The 22,755-nt window shown below is 46.2% G+C and overlaps 1 protein-coding gene across 14 annotated transcripts; it reads right to left on the reverse strand.

The window, feature by feature from the left end:
- Positions 1 to 4,533: 4,533 nt before the first annotated feature.
- Positions 4,534 to 20,744, reverse strand: SH2D6 (SH2 domain containing 6). Of its 14 annotated transcripts, none has more exons than XM_072636990.1 (17): positions 20,643 to 20,744; positions 19,218 to 19,297; positions 18,495 to 18,520; positions 18,112 to 18,176; positions 17,457 to 17,527; positions 17,164 to 17,335; positions 16,430 to 16,479; positions 15,043 to 15,118; positions 12,616 to 12,638; positions 11,440 to 11,494; positions 10,574 to 10,652; positions 9,696 to 9,738; positions 9,260 to 9,284; positions 8,873 to 8,913; positions 6,777 to 6,860; positions 6,409 to 6,567; positions 4,534 to 5,374 (listed from the first exon to the last, which is right to left on the reverse strand). In XM_072636990.1, exons 1-17 carry the CDS (start codon positions 20,686 to 20,688, stop codon positions 5,330 to 5,332), a joined length of 1,140 nt encoding a protein of 379 aa, XP_072493091.1. In that variant the 5' UTR covers positions 20,689 to 20,744; the 3' UTR covers positions 4,534 to 5,329. The 14 variants fall into 14 exon arrangements, with proteins under 14 accessions (XP_072493091.1, XP_072493092.1, XP_072493095.1 ...); XM_072636983.1 differs by having other exon boundaries at positions 4,538 to 5,354; positions 20,643 to 20,741; XM_072636992.1 differs by having other exon boundaries at positions 4,539 to 5,354; positions 17,164 to 17,281; positions 17,457 to 17,482; positions 20,643 to 20,741.
- Positions 20,745 to 22,755: the final 2,011 nt, after the last annotated feature.

Below are 22,755 nucleotides of genomic sequence, written 5' to 3' on the forward strand. Positions count from 1 at the left end.
TTAGATTGGCTAATATGACAGAAAAGGAAAATGATAACCATTGGAGGGAATGTAGGAAAACTGGGATACTAATGCACTGTTGGTAGAATTATGAACAATTTAGTACTATGACCAAAGGGCTATAAATCTATAAACACCCTTTGATCCAGCAACCACAACAAGGTCTATATCCCAAAGAAATTTTAAAAAGGAAAAGGACCTATTTGTATAAAAAATATTCATAGCAGCTCTTTGTGGTGGCAAAGAATTGGAAATTGAGAGGAACCCACCAACTGGGGAATGGCTGAATAAGTTGTCGTATATGATTGTGATGGAATACTATAGTGCTAATAAGAAATGATGAGGAGGAAGTTTCAGAAAACCTGGAAAGACTTACATTAACTGATACAGGGTAATGGGAGCAGAACCAGGAGAACATTGTACACAGTAACAGCAGTGTTATTTGATGATCAATTGTAAATGACTTAGCACTTCTCAGCAATTCAATGATTCAAGACAATCCCAAAGAATTCACGATAAAATATTCTGTATGCCTGCAGAGAAAGAACTGATGGAGTCTGAATGCAAACCACAACATTCTATTTTTTGCTTTTAAAATTTTTTTCTGTGGATTTTTTTTTGGCCTGTGTTTTCTTTTATAACATAACCGATATAGAAATATGTTTCACATAATTGCACATGTATAACCTATATCAAATTGTTAACCATCTCAGGGAGGGAGGGAGAGAATTTGAAACTGAAAATTTTTAAAAATATCAATGTTAAAAATTTTTAATTGGAAAAAATGAAATATTAGAAATAATATTTTTGTCCCCCACCTTCCCAAGTCATCCCATCCATTCTCTTTGTGAGTCCAGTGGGGGTGGACAATTCTGCTTTCCAGCAAAACTCATTGGAAAGAGAACTGTCTTTATCGTCAGAGGACTCAGGTCACTCTGTTAATATATGTGTGACCTTGTGCAAGACACTGCTCCTTATCCTGCCATGCATGGTCAGTGATCCCCTTCTCCTAGTTCCGGGGGCCAGCTCAGGGGCTGACTTCAAAGAGGGCAGTCAGTGACCCTGAGACAGAAGGCTGCTTTCTGTGTGAAGCTCTTTGGACCCAAATGGGGATGAAAGGAAAGACATTCATGAGAGACTGGAAGAAACAGGGGGATTGGAGGAACAACCCAGCTACTTTCCAAAGTTTGCCACTCAAATATCCCAAGACAGAGTCCCAAATAACCCTGATCTTTAGAAGTCAGCCTGATCAGTGAACTTGCTTCAAGACAGCTCCCCAGAGAGCACAGCCTGAAGCCAGGTGTCTCAGGCCAGCAGGCAGGCACCTGGAATGTGGATGGGAAGTGGGGTTCCCGGTTCTCAGGAAGCCTGCCAGCAACTAGACAGGTCTTAGGTTGCTAGCTCCCTTCCAGAATTCAAAGCTCCCACCCTCTGAATAAGCAATGTAGCAGAATCAGATTTTGTCTTCAGCCCCTTCCCCATATCACCCCCATAATCCTGCCCCTCTGCTTTTGCTGTCACCCCAGTTTTATCTTCTTCATGCTGCCCTCTAGAGCCTGGCCCTGTGCTACAGTAATTTTGACTGGGTCATTTTAAATGGCACAGTACAGAGGGCACTGAAGATACAAAGAGGGGCAAAAGACAGTCCTTGCCCCTAAGGGTGAAGACAAGCCAACACATCTATACAAACAAGAATCAGTAGGAAATAAGAGAGGGAAGGCTCTAGAATTAAGAGGGCTTGGGGGAGGTTTCCAGTAAAAGATGGGATGTTAGTTGGGACTTAAAGGCAGCCAGGGAGATCAGTAGTTGAAGGAGAGGAGAGAAAGTGTTCCAGGCTTGGAGGAAAGACAGAGAGAATGTCCAGAGCTGAAACATGGAGGATCTTGCTCTTGGAAACAGCCTGGAAGCTAGGGTCATTGGATTGAAGAGGAGACATTGAAAAGTAAGGTGTAAGAAAAATGGAAAGGTAGGAGGGAGCTGGGTTATAAGGGTTTTCGAATGATAAATGAGTATTTTGTATTTGATTCTGGGACTGATAGGGATCTACCAGAGTTTATTGAGAAAGAGGGTAAGATGGGCAGACCTGGGCTTTAGGAAAATCACTTTACTGTATGAATGGAGGATAGATAGATTAAAATATAATATAACATAATTATAATATAATATGATAAATGAGATGAGATATATGATATATGATGTGTTATATGATATAATATGATATAATTTGAAATGATATGGTATAACATGAAATATGTAACATGATATAATAGAATACAATATAATATAATGTAATTTATGATGGGATATGATATTATGTGATATGATATAACACAACACATTATATTATATTATTTAATATTTTTCCCGTTCAAAGTCATGGATGCTGTCATTAAGAGCTTGTTTTCACTCATTTCCTGATACCCCATCCATGTCAGTATACTGGCAGATGGTATTTGCAATAGTAACAACTCATTTATGAACGTGCCAAGTGTTTCACATGCATTATCTCATCTGAGCCCCAGGTGCAGTGGTTCTTACTCCCATCTTATAAATGAGGAAACTAATGTTCAGAGAGGTGAAATTACTCCTTCCTTTAACATAGCGCTTTCTAGAAAGAAATCTTTCACTGGAATGGAGGATGTTTCAGGTAATGGGGGAGCAGGGGGAGCCCTTGAGTAGGCTTACCCTTTGAGGCTTTTCCTTCTGAAGCTATTGTGTGCCAAACATGCTTGGCTTACCCCTGCCCAGTGTCCCACCCCCTGCCCAGCTCCTGCAAGACTCCCAGGTGCCCCTGGGGACAGAGCCTTCCTACTTCAAAAGAACAAGGAAGCCTCAGGCAGTGATTTAGGGCCAGATCCAGGAGAGGAGAGTCCTTGCCATGCCCTCTGTAGCTGACCAAGCTAGTGCCCAGGCAGCCTCCATGGGCGCCTCCTGGGCTTCTGCAGAATCAGTCCCTTTGTCTGGAAGTTGTTCAGCTTTTGCTGAGTCATCGCCACATAGAAGGCATTCTGGGAGTCCGGCCAGCGCTGAAAGTCCAGCCTGGGCACCTCCCCCAAGGAGCCCTGCCCTTTGCAGAGAGGGAGCCCTGGGAACCAGAAGTGCTCAGAGGCAGAGACTGTGATGGCGCCGAGGAGGTCAGGCAGCCAGATTTCCCTTCCTTCCCATTCTGCCAGCAGCACACGGGCCATGCCCACCTCCAGACTCACTTGATGAAGGCTTCTCTTTTCTCACAATGGCTCCATCCCGAGAACATCCTCCCCTGTCCTGGCCCTTCTTCTGGGCTCAGAACTCTACACCCATCCAGCCCAACCCCCTTATCTACAGATGAGTAAACTGAGGCCTGGGGGCATGAAGTAACACCCCTTATCTATCTATCTATCCATCCATCTATCCATCTATATCTATTGATAATATTTAATATTATTTTTGGTCTTTAATAAGGGCTAGAGCTTGAATTAAGAAGAGCCTGGACCTAAGTCTCTTTGTTCTCTGAAGTAAACTCAGAAAATACCTCTTTCTATGTCAACAAGGCCAGACGGATCTGATTTAGCATTCCTTAGGAGACCCTGAACCTGAGACACTATCTTGAATAGTGGAACTTTTTTTTATTATCTTGTGGACATGTACTGTGTTATGACATGTTAATGACAGAGAAGACACAGATGTTCTGAGTTGTAATTTCAGTCGACACTTTGTCAATTCTCCTATCTTATTGTATTTAGTACCTATCCAATTAAGAAATTCCTTTCTTGTGGTATGGTTAATCACTCATGGAGACCATAAATCTGAAGGACACAGACAACCTTGGATTGTCCTAAAACAGATTTAAGTCTGGGCATTCTTGTATTAGGCAGCCAGAAGTTTTTCTGGTTCCATGATCATGTAACCACTAGCTTTAAGGGAATAAACAATATGCGTTTAGCCTGTTTGCCTTTTTTAACCAAACTTCTAGGTCAACACTGTCTATCTATCATCTATCCATCCATCCATTTATCGATATATCATCTCTTTATCTATCCATCCATTCATCTGTTCATCTAGCCATCTGTTTCTCTATCATCTATCTACTTAGGGACTTTGGACAAAGATCTTTGATGTCACCTGGACCTATCCTCTCACTTTACAAATGAGGAAACTGAGTCTCAGAAAAGTAATTGATTACACTCTTCTGTTCCCTAGTTTTCCTCAGTGTAAATTCCATCTCCCCAGGCTCCTCGATGCAGGAGTGAGGAACACGTGGCCCTCTAAGTTCTCAAGTGTGGCCCTTGACTGAAGCAGATTCAGCACTTGAGGATTTAGAGGGCCACATGTGACCTCAAGGCTACAGGTTCCCCACCCCTGAATTTAGCTTCTGAACTTTTTTGTGTATCCTGAGACCCTGGGGCAGTCTGGGAATGCCTATGGATCCCTTCTTACAATCATGTTTTTAAATGTATAAGATAAAATACATAGGATGACAAAGGAAATCAATTATACTGAAATACAGTTATCAAACTATTAAAATATTTTAATTATTTAAATTTCTTTATTTGAATATTCTGATAATAGGGGTAGGAACAGATGCTTGTAAATTTTTTGAAATTTTAAAATCATAAAGTACTGCTTCCTAGCCACCATCCAGGTGTGCTGTCTCCCCTTTTAAAATGTAAACTCCTTGAGGGAAGATACTATCTTTATTTTTTCTAATGTTAACTTAATATTTGACATATTGTAAGCTCTTACCAGATACTAGTTAATTCATTCACTTAGGACATCTAACTGGATGGTAATTTCAAGACCAGTCAGCCACTCTTCCATCGCCTTGTGCCATTGAGAAAGAATCTGAGAGTTGGAGTTGTTGGCTACCCTCCCCAGGGCAAGATCCCCAGAAGATTTTTCATCTCCTGGAAAGCAGCTATACAGGGAGCAGAGGGCTAGGAGCAGGCCTTGCCTTAGGAAGGTCTGGAGATGGCTAAGGTGGCCAGGCCATCTGGCTAGTTTTCTTGTGGATATTAGACCAGCAAACCAAGTAGAAACCCACCTGTTTGGAAATGGCTTATGTAAATACTGGGTAAATAACACGTTAAAAGTGGGTAAATAATACTTATGTTAAAGAAAATTATTTACAGATTTTCTTTTACCTCAGTCAGTAAAAGCATTTATTACCATGTGCCAGGCATCATGTTACAGTGATGTAGATACCAAGACAAAAGTGGAGTAGTCTTTGCCCTCCAAGGGCCTCCATTCTACTGGGGAAGTCTGGACTTGGTGGGGAAGAGGAGACAGGTGTGGTGGCGATCGCCGGTGTGTCTGTTCACAAGGAGGAGTGGGTGCTCAGAGAAATGTTGGATCATGGCAGCCACATTGGGGAAGAGCTGGGGAAGGAAACAAAGTGCTGCAGGGGACCAAAGAGGGAAGGCTCAGATCCAGAGTCAGACTAGGAGAGCTCTCTCCCAGGGCATTCAGAAGTGAAGGGATTTGACTTGGGTCCTTCTGCTCTGACCAAGCCCTCCCTTCCCTGCTGAACTCCACCCATGACTTAGACCTCCGAGGCCCTCTGATTCAACCCCTTCATTTTACAGATGAGGAAACTGAGGCCCAGGAAAGTATGACTTTTGCAGGGCAAGTAGCTGCCAGCAGTGGAGGTAGGATTTGAACCCAGGTCCTTTGACTGCACAGTGGTCTTTCTACTTTTCTATACCTTCTCTCTGATTTCACTGGTTCAAGCATTCTTTCCAGACCAGCTTCCACCTGGCTACCCTTGTCATTTTATTTTCCTTACTCCTGGTTAGTGAGGAACTCCTTCATTCAAACAATTATCAAAGGTCTACTATGTGCTATGTGATGCTTTGGGGACACAAAATCAAAAACCAAACAGTCCCTGCCTTCCAAAACCTTATATTGTACTCCGTAATTCTATGTACATTTATGTGTATGAGCACTTGTGCATAGGAGCATATGTTTGTGTGTGGGTTGGTGGTGGGTGGGTATGCTAATGGTAAATCGGCAGTATGTGTAATGGGTATGTGTTGGTTCTGTTAGTGTTATGTGTTGGGGGTGTGTATGTTCCTTGTACATGTGTTGGTGGAATGGTGGTGTGTGTGCCTTGGGGTCTCAGTGTATGTTAGTAGGATGGGTTTGTTGTGTGTTGATATGTGTTGGTGGTATGTATGTTCCTTGTATATGTGTTGGTGGAACGGTGGTGTGTGTGGCTTGGGGTCTGGGTGTAAGTTAGTGGGATGGGTTGGTTGTGTGTTGATGTGTGTTGACCTCAGTTTCCTCATGTATAAGATGGAAAGGTTGACTGAGGTGGTTTCTAAGGCCCCCATGACCAGGGGCAGGCGGGGCTGGGGTGTCTGATCTTTCTTTACTTCTGGGAGATGGCCACTCTATAACCTACTGCCAGTCTCCTCTCTTCCCAGCACCCACCTTTTCATAGCTCTTGCTCTCACGACCTAGAGCATATTGTCGCTTGGCATCTAGCCACCGGATGGGGATATTGTAGACATGGTTGTGGAAGAATACAGCTAGAGTGAAGGGCTTCCATCCTTGGGGATCTGAGCTAGGCCGCACGGTGTAGGTGCCATCCTGCAGAGAAGACCACAAGGCTGGCCTGCAGGCTCCAGACTAAACCCTGCCCTTTTCTCCTCACCATTCATCCAGGCCCAGCCATCCCTGAGCCCTTTGGGGTTCCCTGAGGTCCAAGGGCAGTCCCCAGCTTCCAGGGCAGAGGCGTTCCCAGGAAAGTCAAGGTGTGTGTAGGGGAGATAAGGGGTTAGGGTTGACCACACTGTCACCTTTTGGACTTGGAGAAGGGCGTTTTCAACAGTATGGCGGTCACAGTGTGCAGAATACCAGGGCTGACTCAGCATACTAGCCTCCTGTGCACACAAAAATATGCACTCAACACACACACACACGCACACACACAGCATAAAAGATCAAATTGAGGCCAGGTGGCTGGTGGGAAGGGGCAGCTCTAAAGCAGGGGGAGGGGTGAATTAAAGACTGTTGTTTAGGACACCATGACTTTCAGAAAGAGCCAGAAAGAATCCAGAGTCAATTCAATTCAATTCAAAAAGCCTAAGTGCCTACTATGTGCCAGCAAGCTCCCTCCTCTCCCCTTCTTTATATCTCAAAACCCTTTGACATTATCCCCCATTCTCTCCTCTTTCTCTTCAGTCTAGATCTCCCATTCTCTCCTTTAATCTCTGAGAAAGAAAGGCGTGACTTTCTCTTCTCACCAAGGCCCACCCCTCTCTTTGTCCCCTTGATTCCATCTCCTGTCTCCTCCAGCACTTTCTCCCACTCTCATCCTCACTCAGTAATCTTCAGTCTCTCCCTATCTACTCACCCCATTCCTTCTTGAACTCTCATGTCTTGCTCATTCTTAGAAACTTTCCCTGAAGTCTCTCACCCCTTAGACTCTCATCTCACTAAATTCTTTCACTTTTTAGTGTTGGACCCTCTACCTTTCCTCTCACTCACTTCTTGGCTCTTGGCAATCTGGCTTCTGACCTCATTTTCCGACTGAAGCTGCCCTCTCCAAAGTCACCAAAGATCTCTCTATTGCCAAATCTGCTGGCTTCTTCATTCTGGTTCCTCTCCAGTATTTGACACTGTGGACAGCCCTCTCTTCATGGATGCTCTCATCTCTCAATGTCCAAGACACTCTTGGACTCAGTTCTCCTACCTGTCTGAGCCTTTCTTGTAGTCCTGGCTCTTCGCCTCTTATCTCTGCGTTCTCTTACTAGGTGACTCCATTAGCTCCTATGGGTTTAATTATTATCTTGATGTGAATGGTTCCTGGGTCCATATTCTAGCCCTAGCTTCTCCCATGAGTGCCAATCCTGCTTCACCAGCTCCTATCAGACATCTTGGACCAGACAACTCATATGCATCTCAAATTCAACATGTACAAAACAGAACAAAACCCTTCCCTCTTCCAACATTTCTATTTTGTTGATGGGTATCCCTAGTCTTCCAGTCCCTGACACTCCCTTACCCCACACATCCAGTCTGTCACCAAACCTTGGTGTTTCTCCCTAGGCATCTCCCCACTGGCATGGCCAGCCCTACATCAGCCCACCTCTTACCTGGACTATTCTAATGGCCTCCCTGTCTCTCAGGCCTCTGCTCATTCCGAACATGTGATTATTCTAGTGTAGTCTGACCAGGTCTCTTCATTCAATTAGCTCTGGCAATTCCCCCTTATTTCTAGGTCTAAATGGAAGTGCCTCTGTTGGCACTGAAAGCCCTTTACAACCTATTTTTTTCAGCCTTGTTGTATCTCCCTTTTTCATGCACACTACCCTCCAGCCAATAGGGCCACCTTCCCCTCTCTCATGTGGGAGCCTCCATCTCGTCTGCATTTGGGGTCCACAAAGCCTCAAATCCATCCTACCCTCACCACAGGCCCGGTGAACCCTTAGTTTCCTTCAAAACTCCTCCCTTCATCCATTTGGGGGTTCCTGGCCCCTAACACTGAGTTACCTGTATTTCCTTTGCATGTATGTTACATGTAACTCTACATGAGCACTTTTTTCCTTCATTAGAACATAAAATCCCAGAGGGCAGGGGCTCTTTCATTGTTTTTCTTTTTACCCCCAGGGCCTAGCACAGGACCATAGTAGGCACTTAATAAATACCTACCAATTGGTTGATTGACAGGTATTATTTCATTCTTTGTCTTTGCATCTTTAAATGTGCATGGCACATAGTAGGTGTTTAACAAATGCCTGTTGATCAATTGCTAGGCCCTGGTGATACAGAGAAACACCTGGAAGTCCCAGATCTCTGTTGGCATTTATTATAGAGGCAAGAGGGAGACCCCAAGAGCAGGAAAGGCCGGGGTTCTCCACTTGGGCTCCCCTCAGCCTCCCTCTTTACGCACCTCATCAGCAGGGATGTTCCTGGTGAGTGGATTCCTCCCAGCTGGAAGAAGAGGATTGCATGATGGGGTTGGGGCAAGAGAATACATAAATGAGAAGGCTGGGTCCTTAGAGGTCATCTAAGGTCAGCTCCCTCATTATCCCCATGAAGAAACAGGCCCAGGATGGGGAGTGTCTTGCCCAGAGGCACATAGCTACTAAGAATCAGAGATGGGACTGGGATCCAGGTCTTTCTGACTTTAAGGCAAGAACTCTTTCTCCTAGCTGGGTTTTCTCTGCAGGGGCAGGGGGTGTGTGCCTGGGGGGCTGGAGTAGGATGGGCTATCTAGGGTCTGAAGTGGGAGGGGTCTATGCCTGGGGTTCTGGATGAAAACATCTGCCATTCTCACCATTGTAACCCATGTCTGCTGTTCCCTGGAATACAGGAAGTAATGTTCAGGTCAGTTTCTACCTGTCAGATCCTTTCTCTGGCCCCCTCCCTCTTGAAATCAGCAAAGTCCCAGACTCCAGCTTCCTTTCACAGGCACCCTCCAAGCTGCCCCGTACATTCCATTTGTTTCCTCTATTGACATATGGGTCAAATTTTTAAAGGCACACATTATGCACACATATATGGACACCTGGATGTCAATGATGATGCCTTTTGTGCATATTATTAATGCCTTTTGTCTTCATATCAATGCCATTTACAGAAATACTCCACTCTGAACCTTCCTCTGTGACAAAGAAAACAGTCCAGTCAAAGCAACCCCTGTGTCCTCTCCCCACTCCCCTCCCCTCTTCTTCAAAGAGACGCTTGGCTCATTCACTTTTTGTCATACTCACACTCTGAGTTTCCTGGCAGACAGAGGCAGGCTTGTAGGCAGATCTAGGAAAGTGAATTGGAGAATTAGGGTTAAGGGCCATCAGGAGACAGATCCCAGGGGATCTAGAGCTTTCTTCATCTTCCATCACCAATGCCATCTCTCCTTGAAGAAAAGGGCTGAGCCATCCCTCCTCCACTCCAGCCGTCTTTATGTCCCTCCTGAGATACTGGCACAGGACCACTCAGCATGGCGTGCCCACATAAGAAAAAGTGCTGTGCTCTTTGAGCAAAGCAGAATTGAGACAGCACAGAGTAAATGCAGGATGTGCAAATTTGGGATGTCCACCCCAATATTCACACGGACTATCTGTGCCCAACCTGTGTAGAGCATTCCGAGCTCATATTGATCTGATCAGCCACACTCAGACACACTGACATTTCACTTTACAAAGGTAATGTCATTTGGTCCTCTTCGAAGATGAAGGACAACAACCATCTCTCTCCTACCAGAACCTGGACCCTAATGCTGGGATTCTGGGTACCGCTAGGACACCAGGGTTCTAGCTCAAGGTCTAGGCTCTATCCAAGCAAGGTCACTGAGACTATCCATTCCCCTGTACCCCCCAAACACACCCTGACCTTTCTAGCTTTCCTTCGTTGTTGTCTCTCACCACTAGAATGTGAGCACCTTGAGGTGGGTCTGTCTAGTTTGCTTGCGTTGGTATCTCTAGCGCCTGGCACATTGCCTGGCACATAAGGAAGCACTTACTAAAACACTTACTTTCCCACTCATTCATTCATTTTTTCCAAGATAGCAAGGACCAAGGACATGAGCCATCTTTCTGTCCTCTGGCCCCAGCCTTGGGTCACTTCAGAGAGGAGTAGGCAGACAACTCACCTGGGGGTTATTGTTGGTCTTGGGAACATGGTTGCGGGGGGTGGAGCCTGAAAACCCAAGGCCTGGTTTGTAGATGAAGCTAGAGGGAAGAAAGAGGTCTGGACTTGGCTCAGATTAGATGTGGAAACCATTGGAGGAGGGGGGCAGGGGTGGAGAACAGCTTGGCCTGAGCAGTGTGCGAAAGAGAGGGCCATAGCTGGACAGGACTTTAGTGACCCTCTAGTCCAGCATTTTCAAGCGAGAAAAGTGAAGCCCAGAGAGGAGAGAAAGTGAAACAGCATTTACTAAGAGCTTTCCAGATGCCAAGTGCTGGAGATACAAATGTCTAAGCAAGGCAGTCTCTGCTCCAGGGAGACAACGAGTGATGGTGTTCAAGGAAGGGACTTGTCCAGGATCATGCAGGTGTTCGTAGCAGAGATAGGACTCAAACCTAGCTCTTCTGATTCTCACACCAGCCAGCTTTCCCCCTCACTGGTCTACATTTAGAGCTGGGAGGAGCCTTTCTCCTCCCAAGATGTGGCCCTGTTCTCGGCTCCCTGCCTGGTACCTGAGGCTCTCCCTCTTGGCAGAGAGAAAGAACCACCCCCCCCAAAGAAAGAGTTGGGGTGTGCATGTGTGTGCATCCATTTGTTTGTGTGTGCGTGCATACGTGTGTATGTATGTATGTGTGTGTGTGTGTGTGTGTGTGTGTGTGTGTGTGTGTGTGTGTATGCTTAGGGAGGGAATGAAAGGGGACAGACCACAAGCAAGTCAGCAAGTCTGCAGGGAATTGGATAAAAGAGGGAAACCAACCCCGAAAGGGTGGAAAGGAAGACTTCCTGGTCTGCAGTGGGTTCCAGGAAGAGAGGCAGAGAGGTGGGGCTCACCTGGACTGGGTTCCAGGTAGATGGCTTCTTCATTGTCATCTTCTCCAGCTAGATCCTAAAAAATAAAAGTGTGAAAAGAGAGGAGCTGGGAGGGGAAGGGAAAAGGCAGAAGTGCCCAGTGGTCCTAGTGGGCTGAAATACCACTAATCCCTACTGGAGTCACTATGCTGACCAGGCCTTGGTAGCACAGCATTCTTTTATTTCAGGATATCTGTGGCTTCACTCTCTCCCCATCACAGACACCCAGGACCAGAGGACACCTATTTGTGTTCTAGGATCATACATTTAGAACTGGAAAAGACTTTAGAGGTCATTGAGGCCAAGCCCCTTATTTAACAGAAGAAGAAACTAAAGGGTTAAGTTACTGGCCCAGGGACACAGAACTAGGAAGTTCTAAGGCAGGATTTGAACTCAGGTCTTCCCGAGTCCAAGTTCAGGACCCTAACCATTGTATCATGCTGCCTCAGGAGGAAAGGATGGCTAAAGGATGAATGTTTTGGGGATCTCCCAGGGAGGTTTCTGGAACATATCCCAGTGACCTCTAAAGGGTTTCATATGCCTGGGCCCAATGGGCATTATCCCTCCAGGCCCCAACAACTCATGGAGTACAGGTGATGGTCATTCCCCAAGTCATCTCAAAGGATGAATTCTCCTTTCCCCTAGGTACCGAAATCCAAATAACCCCTATTTCATGATGAAGTCCCTCATTGTCCTACATGGGCCCACCATAACAGGTAGGTGAACCTCTGCTAAGTAATCTTTTGAGGGTGAACCTATGCTTTTTGTCCAGGCAGAGGCCCCTGGTGTAGTGGACTCAGGGCTGGACTTTGAGCCAGGATAACTTAGGTCTAAATCCTACTACAAGCACCTGGGCAATTCACTTTCCTTTGCTGAGTCTCAGTTTCCTCATCTGTAAAATGAACCAGAGAAGGAAACAGCAAAGTGGTCCAGTATCCTTGCTGAGAAAACCCCAAATGGGATCACAAAGAATCAGACCTGACTGAAACAACCGAACAACAGCTACTCAGCTTGGTATTATTACAGGAACCTGCCCTCATACACTATCTGGAGGTCTGAAGTTTGGATCATCAGCCTGGCGTCCTGGGTCTCTCTGTTTCAAATTCCCTTCTTAAAGTGCCCAAGTATGGAAGCAGAGAAGGGGCCAAGATTACTCACTGTGCTTCCAGATGCAGCCAAATCTGTAAGGAAAAAGATAGACTCAGGTGCTGGAGAAGAGAAGAGATGTTGAAGGAAAGCTTGGAGGCTAGGAAGCAAGCAGTCTGTTTATCCCATGAGCCTGTGGGTTCCTTGAGGGCAGAAGCTCCATTCTGCCTCTCCTGGTAACCCCCAGCACTGAGCCCCTCCACTTGGCATGTAATGAGTCATTAAGACAAACACATAGTGCATGACCCATCCATAGGCTCTGTACAGTCATCCCCAAAAGCAGACTTTGGATACTATTTGGAACAAATGCCCTTCCTTGTAAAATAGGTTTTACTTCCCCCTTCTAGAGTGACAGCTTTAAAGGATAACATGGATTCATTTGAATTATGAGCAAGAATACATCCGTTAAAAACACAGCCAGTCCCCTTTACCCTTCTCTGGTGGATGAGATAGATGGAATCTCAGAACCCTATAGGATGTTAGGGAGAAAAGACAGGGGGCTGTTATGGAGAGGTCCTGACTCCCCTTGCATGGACCTAAGAAAGAGAGACTCCCCTCTCCACTGGAAGATGTTTCCTGCTCCTACTAGAAGAATCTTGTCTCAGTGAAGGCCTGGAACTCAAATTGCTGTTCTCCCTGACAGGAACTGACAGCTTCCTTATGAAGAATTTTATCTTATTGTACACTGTGCTCTCATCACTGCTGCCATTTTTCCCTTGGCCCACAGGTCTCAGGGCTCTAGGAAAAGAGCTCTGGTTGGGAATCAATAGATCTGCATTCCAATCGTAGGTCTACCATGAACTGAGCTATAAGATGGTAGGTATCTAGGCACAGTGGATAACAATAAGGAACTTGGAGACAGTAATATCTGAATTCAAGATCACCCTCAGATACTTACTGGGCAAGTCACCTGCCCTTCCTCAGCCTTAGTTTCTTCATTTGTAAAGTAGAGATCAAAAGAGCACCTACCTTTAATAAGGCTGATATGGACATCAAATGCAATAACATGTATATATGTATATGCCTCAATTTCCTCATCTGTCAAATGGGAATAATACTAGGTACTCTAAAAGCCATGTGGAGCAAACTGAGGTCATATATATTGAAACCCTTTAAAAAGAGAAAAAATTGTTGGGACACAGGGAATTATTAAAGTGCAGACGCAGGCCAGGGCTCACACTTGACCTTGACTCTGCTATTGGTGGAAGAGATTTTACAAGGGTTAGGGCCTGTCCTGGGACTGGGTCAAGGCCCAGTGCACACCTGCTTCTGGGTTCCCAGATGCTATTAAAGTCAGAGTGCACCTGGAATACGGAGACATGGATTTGAATCTCGCCTCAGATGTATATTGGCTAAGTGACTGGGGGCAAACCACTCTCTGAGCCTCATTCCTTCCTATGTAAAATGAGGATAAGAATTGCATCCACTTCACAGGACCAGAGTGAGGCTTGAATGAAATAAGGTGTGGAAAGCAGCTTGTAAACTTTGAAGATATAGATATATAGGTAAATGTGTGTGTGTGTGTATATATGTATGTATATGTATATATATATATATACACATATATGTGTGTATGCATTTGGATATATGCACATATATATAAATATTCCCACCCCAATGGGTGGGAAGGGAATGTGGGCGGGGGCAGACGGTGGTTTGGGGAATTCCCAGTAAAGAAGTTCCCTCTACCAATACAGATCTGCTTCTTCCTGACTTAAAGATATTTCTCCCTCCTCTCCTTTGAAGAGGTGGAGGAGCCTTGGGTACAGAACATGGTGTAGAATGTCCAACTTTTTGGATGTATTGATTAGTTTTGTCGATTTGTTTTTGCCTTTTTGTCTTTTTCCTTTGATCTTTTCTTAGAAAACATTGCTCTCTATGAGGGGAGAGAGGGAGAGACATAGAGAGAAATCTAGATGATGCAAAAATGAAGATATCAATAAAAAATCTATTTAAAAAAATAGTCTAGTTACTCAGAGAGTTGCCCAGGCCACTGAGATGTTAAGGGACTTGCCGAGGGTCACCCAGACAGGGTGGGTCAGGAACAGAAACTGAACCCAGGTCTTAATGATTCTGAGGTACTAAGGAAGGGAGGAAGGAAGGAAGGAAAGAAAGAAGGAAGCAAAGAAGGAAAAGAGGGAGGGAAGGAAAGAAGAAGGAAGGGAGGGAGGCAGGAAAGGAAGGAGGGAAGGAGGAAGGGAGCATTCTTGGAGGACTTGCTCTGTGCCAGGCCCTGGGCTCAGCTCTCTAACTACTATTTACCTATTTATTCTTGTCAATCGCACATTTGATGGGGCTCTGATAGACATGGTCCTTGGACAGGTTGCTAGCCTATTAATGATCTTTTATTTTATTGTTTGGAAGACTTTTACACAGGTGGATAAAATGATTGCTATTTGCAATTGATTAAAATTAGTAGTAGTATTTTACTCTTGTTACCTTTTCTCCCAAAGCGATCTCCTTCACCCGCAGCCTTTTGTAGGCTCAGGGCAGACAGCAGCTGTGGGAAGAGAGCCTGGGTGAGAGAAACAGGTAGGAATGGGGGGGTGGAGCCAGAGGTGACTTCATTTATGGGGGAAAGGCAGAGATGACAGAGGAATCTGAGAATTGGCACCTGTGTGAAGCACAGCCCAAGTCCTAGGAGACAAAAGCCAAAGTCTACTCCAAGGCTCAAATCCTGCCAGTGTGTCCTGTCACATGGCCTCCCTGGACCTCAGTTTTCTCAGTTGTAAAAATGAGAGAGTTGAAGGGATCTGGGATCCCTTCTAACTAGATCCAGGATCCTTAGAATTTCTTGGGAAAGGATCCCAAGGTCCTAGAACTAGAGTAGGAAGGGACTACTTCAGAGACCCCTTCACCCAATCCCCTTTCACTTTACCGATGAGGAAACTGAGGTGGAGGAATGACTTGACCAAAGTCACATAGGTCATAAATGATAAAGTGGGATTTTAACCCGGTTCCAAATCCAGAGTAGGAATTACTGAATTTATTTCTATTCCAAGTCTCCCCCCTGGCTCTTCTATCCTCATCCTGCCCTTTGCAGACTCTCCCAGGGGAATCTGAGGCTCCGTGAAGGGAATGGTCCAGTTTTCTTGTAGTGTTTCACTTTTCCTACTTGTGTTTCTCCTTTTGGGGCCTCTGTGTGTGTGTGTAAGTGTATGTGTGAGTGTGTGTATGTGTATAAGTGTGTGTGTGTTTCTTCGTCTTCTAATCCAATATTCTGTAAAGAAGATTGCTTTAAACAGCTATTAGCTCATTCCATGAGCAAGAACCCTAGTGGAGCAAAGGCCAGGTGGCCCAGGATGGGCTCAGGTTGACCTTTATTACATAGGATGTTTCAGATGCCTGGCTTCTTCATCACCCCAGGAAGACTGGAACAGGGAGTGTGTGTGTGTGTGTGTGTGTGTGTGTGTGTATGTGTTTGGGGGGGAGGGGTGTTTAGGGAAGGAAGGATGGAACAGAAGAAGTAAGGGATAGGGTGGGGACCCCAATGGTCAGAATGGATGTCAAACTGAGGGAGTGATGGGAAGAAGGAACACTGTCATGGGGAGGGAGCATGACAGGCTGAGGACAAAGAGATTGTAAATAATGGAGGGTGGAAGAAGAAAGGAAGGAAGGAAGGAAGGAGGGGAGAGCTGTCCAGCAGGGACAATGACAAAAGGCTGCCGTGTTGTTTTCTAGAGCCCTGGGTTCTCCACCCTTCTCCCCACCTCCTTCTTGAAGTCAGAGTCCCTCAAATGTAAATGTAGGGAAAACAGGCAGATGAGCCATTTCCTGGGTGGATGGAGGTGAGGGGTTGGGCACGCCAGGGGGAGGGGCTGCTCACCGAGGCAGGCTGGGGCACTGGCTTGGGAGGTCCAGGGATGATGGATCGATCTGGAAAAAAGGACCATGCCCCATATGTTGCATAGTGGCCACTCAGACCCCCAGCTCCCATCCCCTCCCTCTCTTTGTTCACCATTTCCTCTCTCTGCCCCCCTCCCTATACTGTCGGGTTCTTTCCTAGCTGCTCATGCCCCTCCTGCTCTCCCTTCCTGCCTGATCCTGCTTCCTGAGAGCTGCATCACCATGACAACCGAAGGAGGCCAGCTCCCCCCACACACACTCCAGTCCCTCTGGGCAGCCAAGATGCCAGGTCCTATAAGCCTCTTCTTAGACAGCTGAGAACTCTGCTGCTGCTGCTGCTGCTGCTGCTGTCTCTCCAGAGCCCCCTCTGGCTCCCCTCTCCCCAAAATACATGAAGTTCAAGGTTACCCCAGATGACCTCAGTGATGGCTGGGAGGGGGGCAGGACGGGAAGGTGTTCCTCCAGGCTTCGGTGCCAACAGTTTCCATGGTGATGCAGGGCCCCCCCCCTTCCCCTTGCCTCCCATTGCCTTGTTTCCAGCCTGGAACTGGCTCCCCGTCTCTCCCTCCTCCCCCAGAAGCCTGAGGCTCCCTGGAGTGAGAGGCAGTGTATGACTCCCAGGGAGGGAGGCAGATGAAATCCCAGGATCTGTTTCTGGCCTGCCAGCGGGCATGGTGCCAGGCTGTTTCTCCACCCCACCCCCTCAGCTCTCACCCAGATACAGCTCGTTCTTGTCCAGGAGGGGAGGACTGGCGGGGACCATCTTTAGGGGCAGGGACTTGCAAGGAGGAAGTTCATACTCTGCTTCTCCATCATCTTCCTCCTCACTATCCTTCAGGGGACAGAGGGACCAGTGAGAGATGGGGAGGCCCAGGAAGACCCGAGGCTGGAGGAGAGGGTGGGAATCTAAGAGCGAGGAGGTGGAGAGCAGATGGGGGAGCAAGAAGAAAGGGGATGGATGGAGTGGGAGAAGGAATTGACAAAGTACAGGAATTAAAGAAATTTACCCATTGGCTCGAAAGTCCAGCAGAACCTGAGGAAGACGGGATGAGGGCTTCCTCTCTCCAAGATGGGGAAACTGCAGGAAAAAGCAGCTTCCTTCCATTATCTTCCCCGCCCCCCCCCCCAACCCTGCCTCACTGCAATCCCCTCAACTCTGCAGGCCTGGGTCCTTGGCCTTGGAACATCAGAACCTGATCAGTCATTCAATCAATCAAGCGGCATTTATGAAATGTTTACTATATGCCAAACGCTGAACAAAGCCTAGGATTATGCCAAAACAGACTGCTGTCTTTGCAGGGGCTTTCAATGTCTTAACCCAAAGGTATGACAAATGAATGATAGGATGTTTTTAAGGTATCCTGGCCATGCGAGCGGGAAAGAAATTGGAGGGGGATTGCAGAGGGCTCTGGTGCTGGGCAGCCCAGGACCCAGGGCGCCCAAGTGCGCAGGGAGAGGCCTTCTGTCTTAGGGGGACCTTGTTTCCCCATACAGACATAGGATCATAGATTTAGAGGTAGAAGGACCTTAGACGCTCTCGAGCCTTCCAAATCACACATCTGAGGACGTTGAAACATAGAGAGACGTTGAGTCGCTTGTTCACAAGTCTGAGGTAGGATCTGAACTCAGATTTTCCAGCCCAGAACTTTAGCCACTTCTCACCTGGATGTGTCTCTCCCTTCTGGTGCTTACCCAGTGATCTGGGGGGTGGCGTGGGAGGCAGGGACCTGTAAGTAGATGCTACTTAGCTCCTGCCAAGGAAGCCTCGAGGCTGAGGAAGGGCTTGGACTGTGAAAAGCTGAAGTCCCCAGGGTCAGAGATGGGCTACCCCAAAGCAGGCAGGTGAACATACAGGTTCCCTATGGAACAGTGGATTCACATGGAAAGGATGAGGGGAGTAAGGGTAGAGAAAAAGTGGAGGATGGAGGCTAATATCAATAGGTCTGTGCTCAGGCTTTGGCCCTTGCCAGGGGATTTATGGGAAGGGATAAGCTGGGGCAAAAAAGAGGGAAGAAGGAAGGGGCAAGAGAGGAGGGCGTACTTACTGGATCTTGTTTCCCCTGGTTTTGTCCTGCAAAGAACACAGAGGATGGTGGTAGAGGGCATCGGTGAATCTCAGATTGCCCTGGCTGCCCTCCACCCTTCCCAGGATCCTGGGTCACTAGGTGGCCCGAAGGCCTGGCCTCAGGCTTGGAGCTATCCCAGGGAAGAAACATCTTACCATTTAGGGAAGCTGAGGATCGAGTGACTGCCCAGAGCTCCAGCTCTGATCTTTTCAGTGGAGGTAGAACAAGGGAGAACAGGGACCTGATTGTTCCTGAGATTTGCATCTCTCAAAGCCTCAGGTGATGGAATCCGAGCCCCAGGAAGGCAGGCAGACCTCAGCCCCCAACCCTGTTCCCTGCCCCCAGCACCCCTCCCTCCCTCCTCCTCTCCTGGCAAGATTGTGGCTAGAGCCCCAGGAACGAATTTGGTCTGGCTCCAAATCCAGCCTGACCTTGGGATCATCCCCCTCACTCCACATATCTAATCCATGGTCCACTCCAGTTCTGTCTCACCCCCCCCCTCAATTTGGACTATTTCAATAGCCTCTTAGTAAGTATCTTCCTGCTTCATCTCATCCTCCACTTGGCTGCCAAAGGGATGTCCCTAAAGCACAGATCTGACCATATCACCTTCCCTCCTCCCTCCCCAACTCAATAAAAACCATCGGCTCCCTATTCCCTCCAGCATCATATAAAACCATTTATGACCTGGATCCTCCTTACTTCTCCGGTGTTCTTCCACTCTAGCCTGTGTGCTCCTGTGCACAAATCTCCCATCTTCATGGCCACTCTCATTTCTCCTCCTTCAAAACATCAAATCATCTTCTGCAGGTAGTATTTCTACATCCTACCAGCAGGTAGTGCTTTCACCTCTAAGATTACCACCTATCCATCTACATAGTTTGTATGTGTCTAGTTCCTTACATGTTTTTCTCCTACATTGAGAATGAGCTATTTAAGGGCAGGAACTGACTAGGCCTTTCTCTATATTCTCAGTCCCTGGAAGACCCTAGGCGATTAATAAATGCTTGTTGATTGATTGATTGACAGAAACATCCCTCCTGTATTCCAGCTCTCATTTCTTCTTCCTGACTAACTGAGCAACTATGTTGGGACCCACTTGGAGAAAGGAGACTAGATATATTCAGGTTGGGAGCAGATCATTAAGTTATCCTCCCAGGGTCAAAAGATGGTCTGGAAAAGGTAGCAAAGACTCTGCTCTGGAACAAAAGGATTTTTCCCCCATTTTTATTTTTAAAAATTTCATTTCTCAAGTCATTTTTCAGTCACATCCAACTCCCTGTGACTCCATTTGGGAGTCACTTGGCAGAGATACTGGAATGGTTTACCATTTCCTTCTCCAGTTTATTTGACAGATGAGGAAATGGAGGAAAACAGAGTGAAGTGACTTGTCCAGGGTCACATAGCTAGGAAATATCTGAGGCTGGATTTGAACTCAGTAAGATGAGACTTCCTGACTCCAGGCCCATCACTCTAGCCACTGAGCCACCAAATTGCTCCATTTTTCATTTAAAATGTTTTCATATTAACATAAAAAAATTTCAGTCAAAAGATGGTTTTAAAGACGGGTTTTCCAAAATTGTATCTGACAAATGTTCTTCCTTTTGGAAAATCTTATTAAAGGCACACTTTCTGTAAGATACATGATGGGTAAGGTTTATTGATCAATAAACATTTATCAAGAGATTATCACATGCCAGGCTCTGTGCTAAGTTCTGGGGACACAAATACCAGCCATATGTGAAGCTGCCCTGACCTAGAGGACCTTACATTCTAACCCTTATTTTATATGCTTATTTGCTTGCCTTTGGTCACTAATTAGAATGTGTGGCATAATGGATAGAGCCAGAAGACCTGGAAGGGGGAATGAGATAGAGTGGATGGAGTGCCAGATGTGGATTTGGGAAGACTTGGGTTCAAATCTTGCCTTTGTCAATTGCTAGCTATGGGCAAGTCCTAACTTTTCTGAACCTTAGACACTCTTTAAGCCTTGTCTACTGAGTTAGAGATGGACTAAATAAGACTCTTGGATCACAGATTTGGAGCTGAAAGGGTCATTCTAGACCTTCAAGTCCAATCATCCATGTTTTAGAAGAAACAGAGGCCCAGAGTGGTTAAGTGACTTACCCAGGGTCACACAGGTGAGGAAGTGCTTGAGGTAGAACCTGGACATTTTAACTCCAATTTTAGCACGCCAGTCATTTCATTATACCAGATCTGTCCCCACCAAGTCCTAGAGATATCAAGATACTTATTGACAGTTATGTGTGTGGGGGTGGGGGTGGGGGTGGGTGGGTGTAATATCTCTCCTAAATATCTCTTCCTATGTTGTTTGTAGGCCTCTGGAACTCTTCACATCCAAAAAATAATTTATTTAGATTTGCCCCCCAAAATCACCTCTCTTTCAAACCATTCTCTCACCTCCACATTTTTGGAGAGGCTGTGACCCAGATGTGGAAGGCCCTCCCTCCTCATGTCTTTTTCCAAGAATCCCCACCTTCCTTCAAGGCACATCTTGGGTTCCATCTCCTACATGAGACTTCCCTTAACCTTTACTTCCCTCCCTGTCTGATCCCTTGTGAATCACATTATAGGCACAGGTTGTATTCTTTCTTCACTAGTTAGGCTAGAAACTACTAGGGGCTAGGACGTACTTTTTTTCTTTTTTGGTCTTTTTATCCCCCTTTTCCAACGGTGCCTTGTACATAGTAGGCACTTTGTAAAAATGCTCATTGACTGAATGGACCTCATAGCTGGCAAAGGTCTTGAGGGGGTCACCATGAATCTTCCATCTGGCCTCTTCCACGGCAAATTCAAGCCCTCTTTAATTTAATCAGGTAGCCTAGGGGCAAGCAGGCTCAGGGGAAATGATTCCCGCTAACCAAAGCCACCAGAGACTAATTTGTTAGTCAATTTATTTCTTTAGAATGGGAGGGCTATCCAACCAGATAAGCAGTGTCAGCCATGAGAAAGTGCAGGATCCTCTTTCCCAGTGGGTGATCAGATCAGAGATCTGAAGGCTGCCTGGTGAGTGGAGCCTGGTGAGCCAAGGGAGCTGGAGACAGTATTCCTAAGGGGTATTAGGGAGAGTCTGTTCAACTCTGGCTGCCTGATAAATGGAGTCTGTTTTTTTTAGCCTCTAAATACTGTAGACCCCTCCCCTTTCAGCTTACAATGCACCCCTTCCCCCTTTTTTAAAAAAGTTTTTTCCCCCGTTTAGGTTGTTTTCTTCTTGATCCAGATACAAGTCCTTCATCTGGCATTCAATGCCTTTCATAACCCAGCCCCCTCATCCCTTTCTAGTTTTCCTACACCCTACCTACTACCACATACTTCTTCAAGATGTGCCTTGAAGGGGAGGCAGAGATGAGGAGGGAGGGCATTGCACAAATGGACGACAGACTCTCCAAAAGCGTGGAGGTAGGAGATGGTGCCAGGAATGATTTCAAAGAGAGGTGGATTTAGAGGTAAATCTAAGTAAATTATCTCTTGGATCAGTGACACTGACCTCCAGGGCTGTTCCAAGAACAAAACTCTCCATGTCTTGGCAACTCATGGCCTCCCCCTTACTTGCAATGCTCTCCCTTCCTCTCTGGCCTCTGGGTTTCCTTTAAGTCCCAACCCAAATCTCACCTTCTCTGGAAGCCTTCCCCAGACCCTCTTCATTCCAGCGCTTTCCCTCTCTCTGTTAATTATTTCCTCTGTGTGATCAGCTTGCTCTGTAGGTATTTGTTTGCTTCTTGTCTCCCCCACTATATTATACTAATTATATTGTATCATATAATATTATACCACATCATCCATATTATATCATATCATGCCATGTTGTCATGTTATATTACATTATATAACCTCCTTGAGAGCAGGTATTGTCTTTTGCATCTTTTTGTTCCTCAGAGCTTAGCACAATGCCTGATTCATAGTAGACGCTTAATAAATGTTTATTGATCGATTGATCCGGGGATATTCTAGTCTTCCTGATTCAGCTTAGTGGACTCAGTAATTCTATCGACAACCAACCATCTTACCGAGGAGGAGCTCTTTGTAGTTCGCTGGTTTCACCCATTTCTTTTTTGATTCTGATTGGAAGTTCTTTGAGGACAGGACCTGGCTGAGTTTGTTTTGTTTTGTTTTGACCTTTTTATCTTCACACCTTGAAAAATACCTTGGAATGGATGAATGGCTATTTTTGTTTGTGGTGGTTCAGTTGTGCCCTACTCTTCTTGGCCCCATTTGGGGC

The sequence above is a fragment of the Notamacropus eugenii genome, chromosome 1 (assembly GCF_028372415.1).
Source record: "Notamacropus eugenii isolate mMacEug1 chromosome 1, mMacEug1.pri_v2, whole genome shotgun sequence".
In the NCBI taxonomy this organism is placed as follows: Eukaryota; Metazoa; Chordata; class Mammalia; order Diprotodontia; family Macropodidae; genus Notamacropus; species Notamacropus eugenii.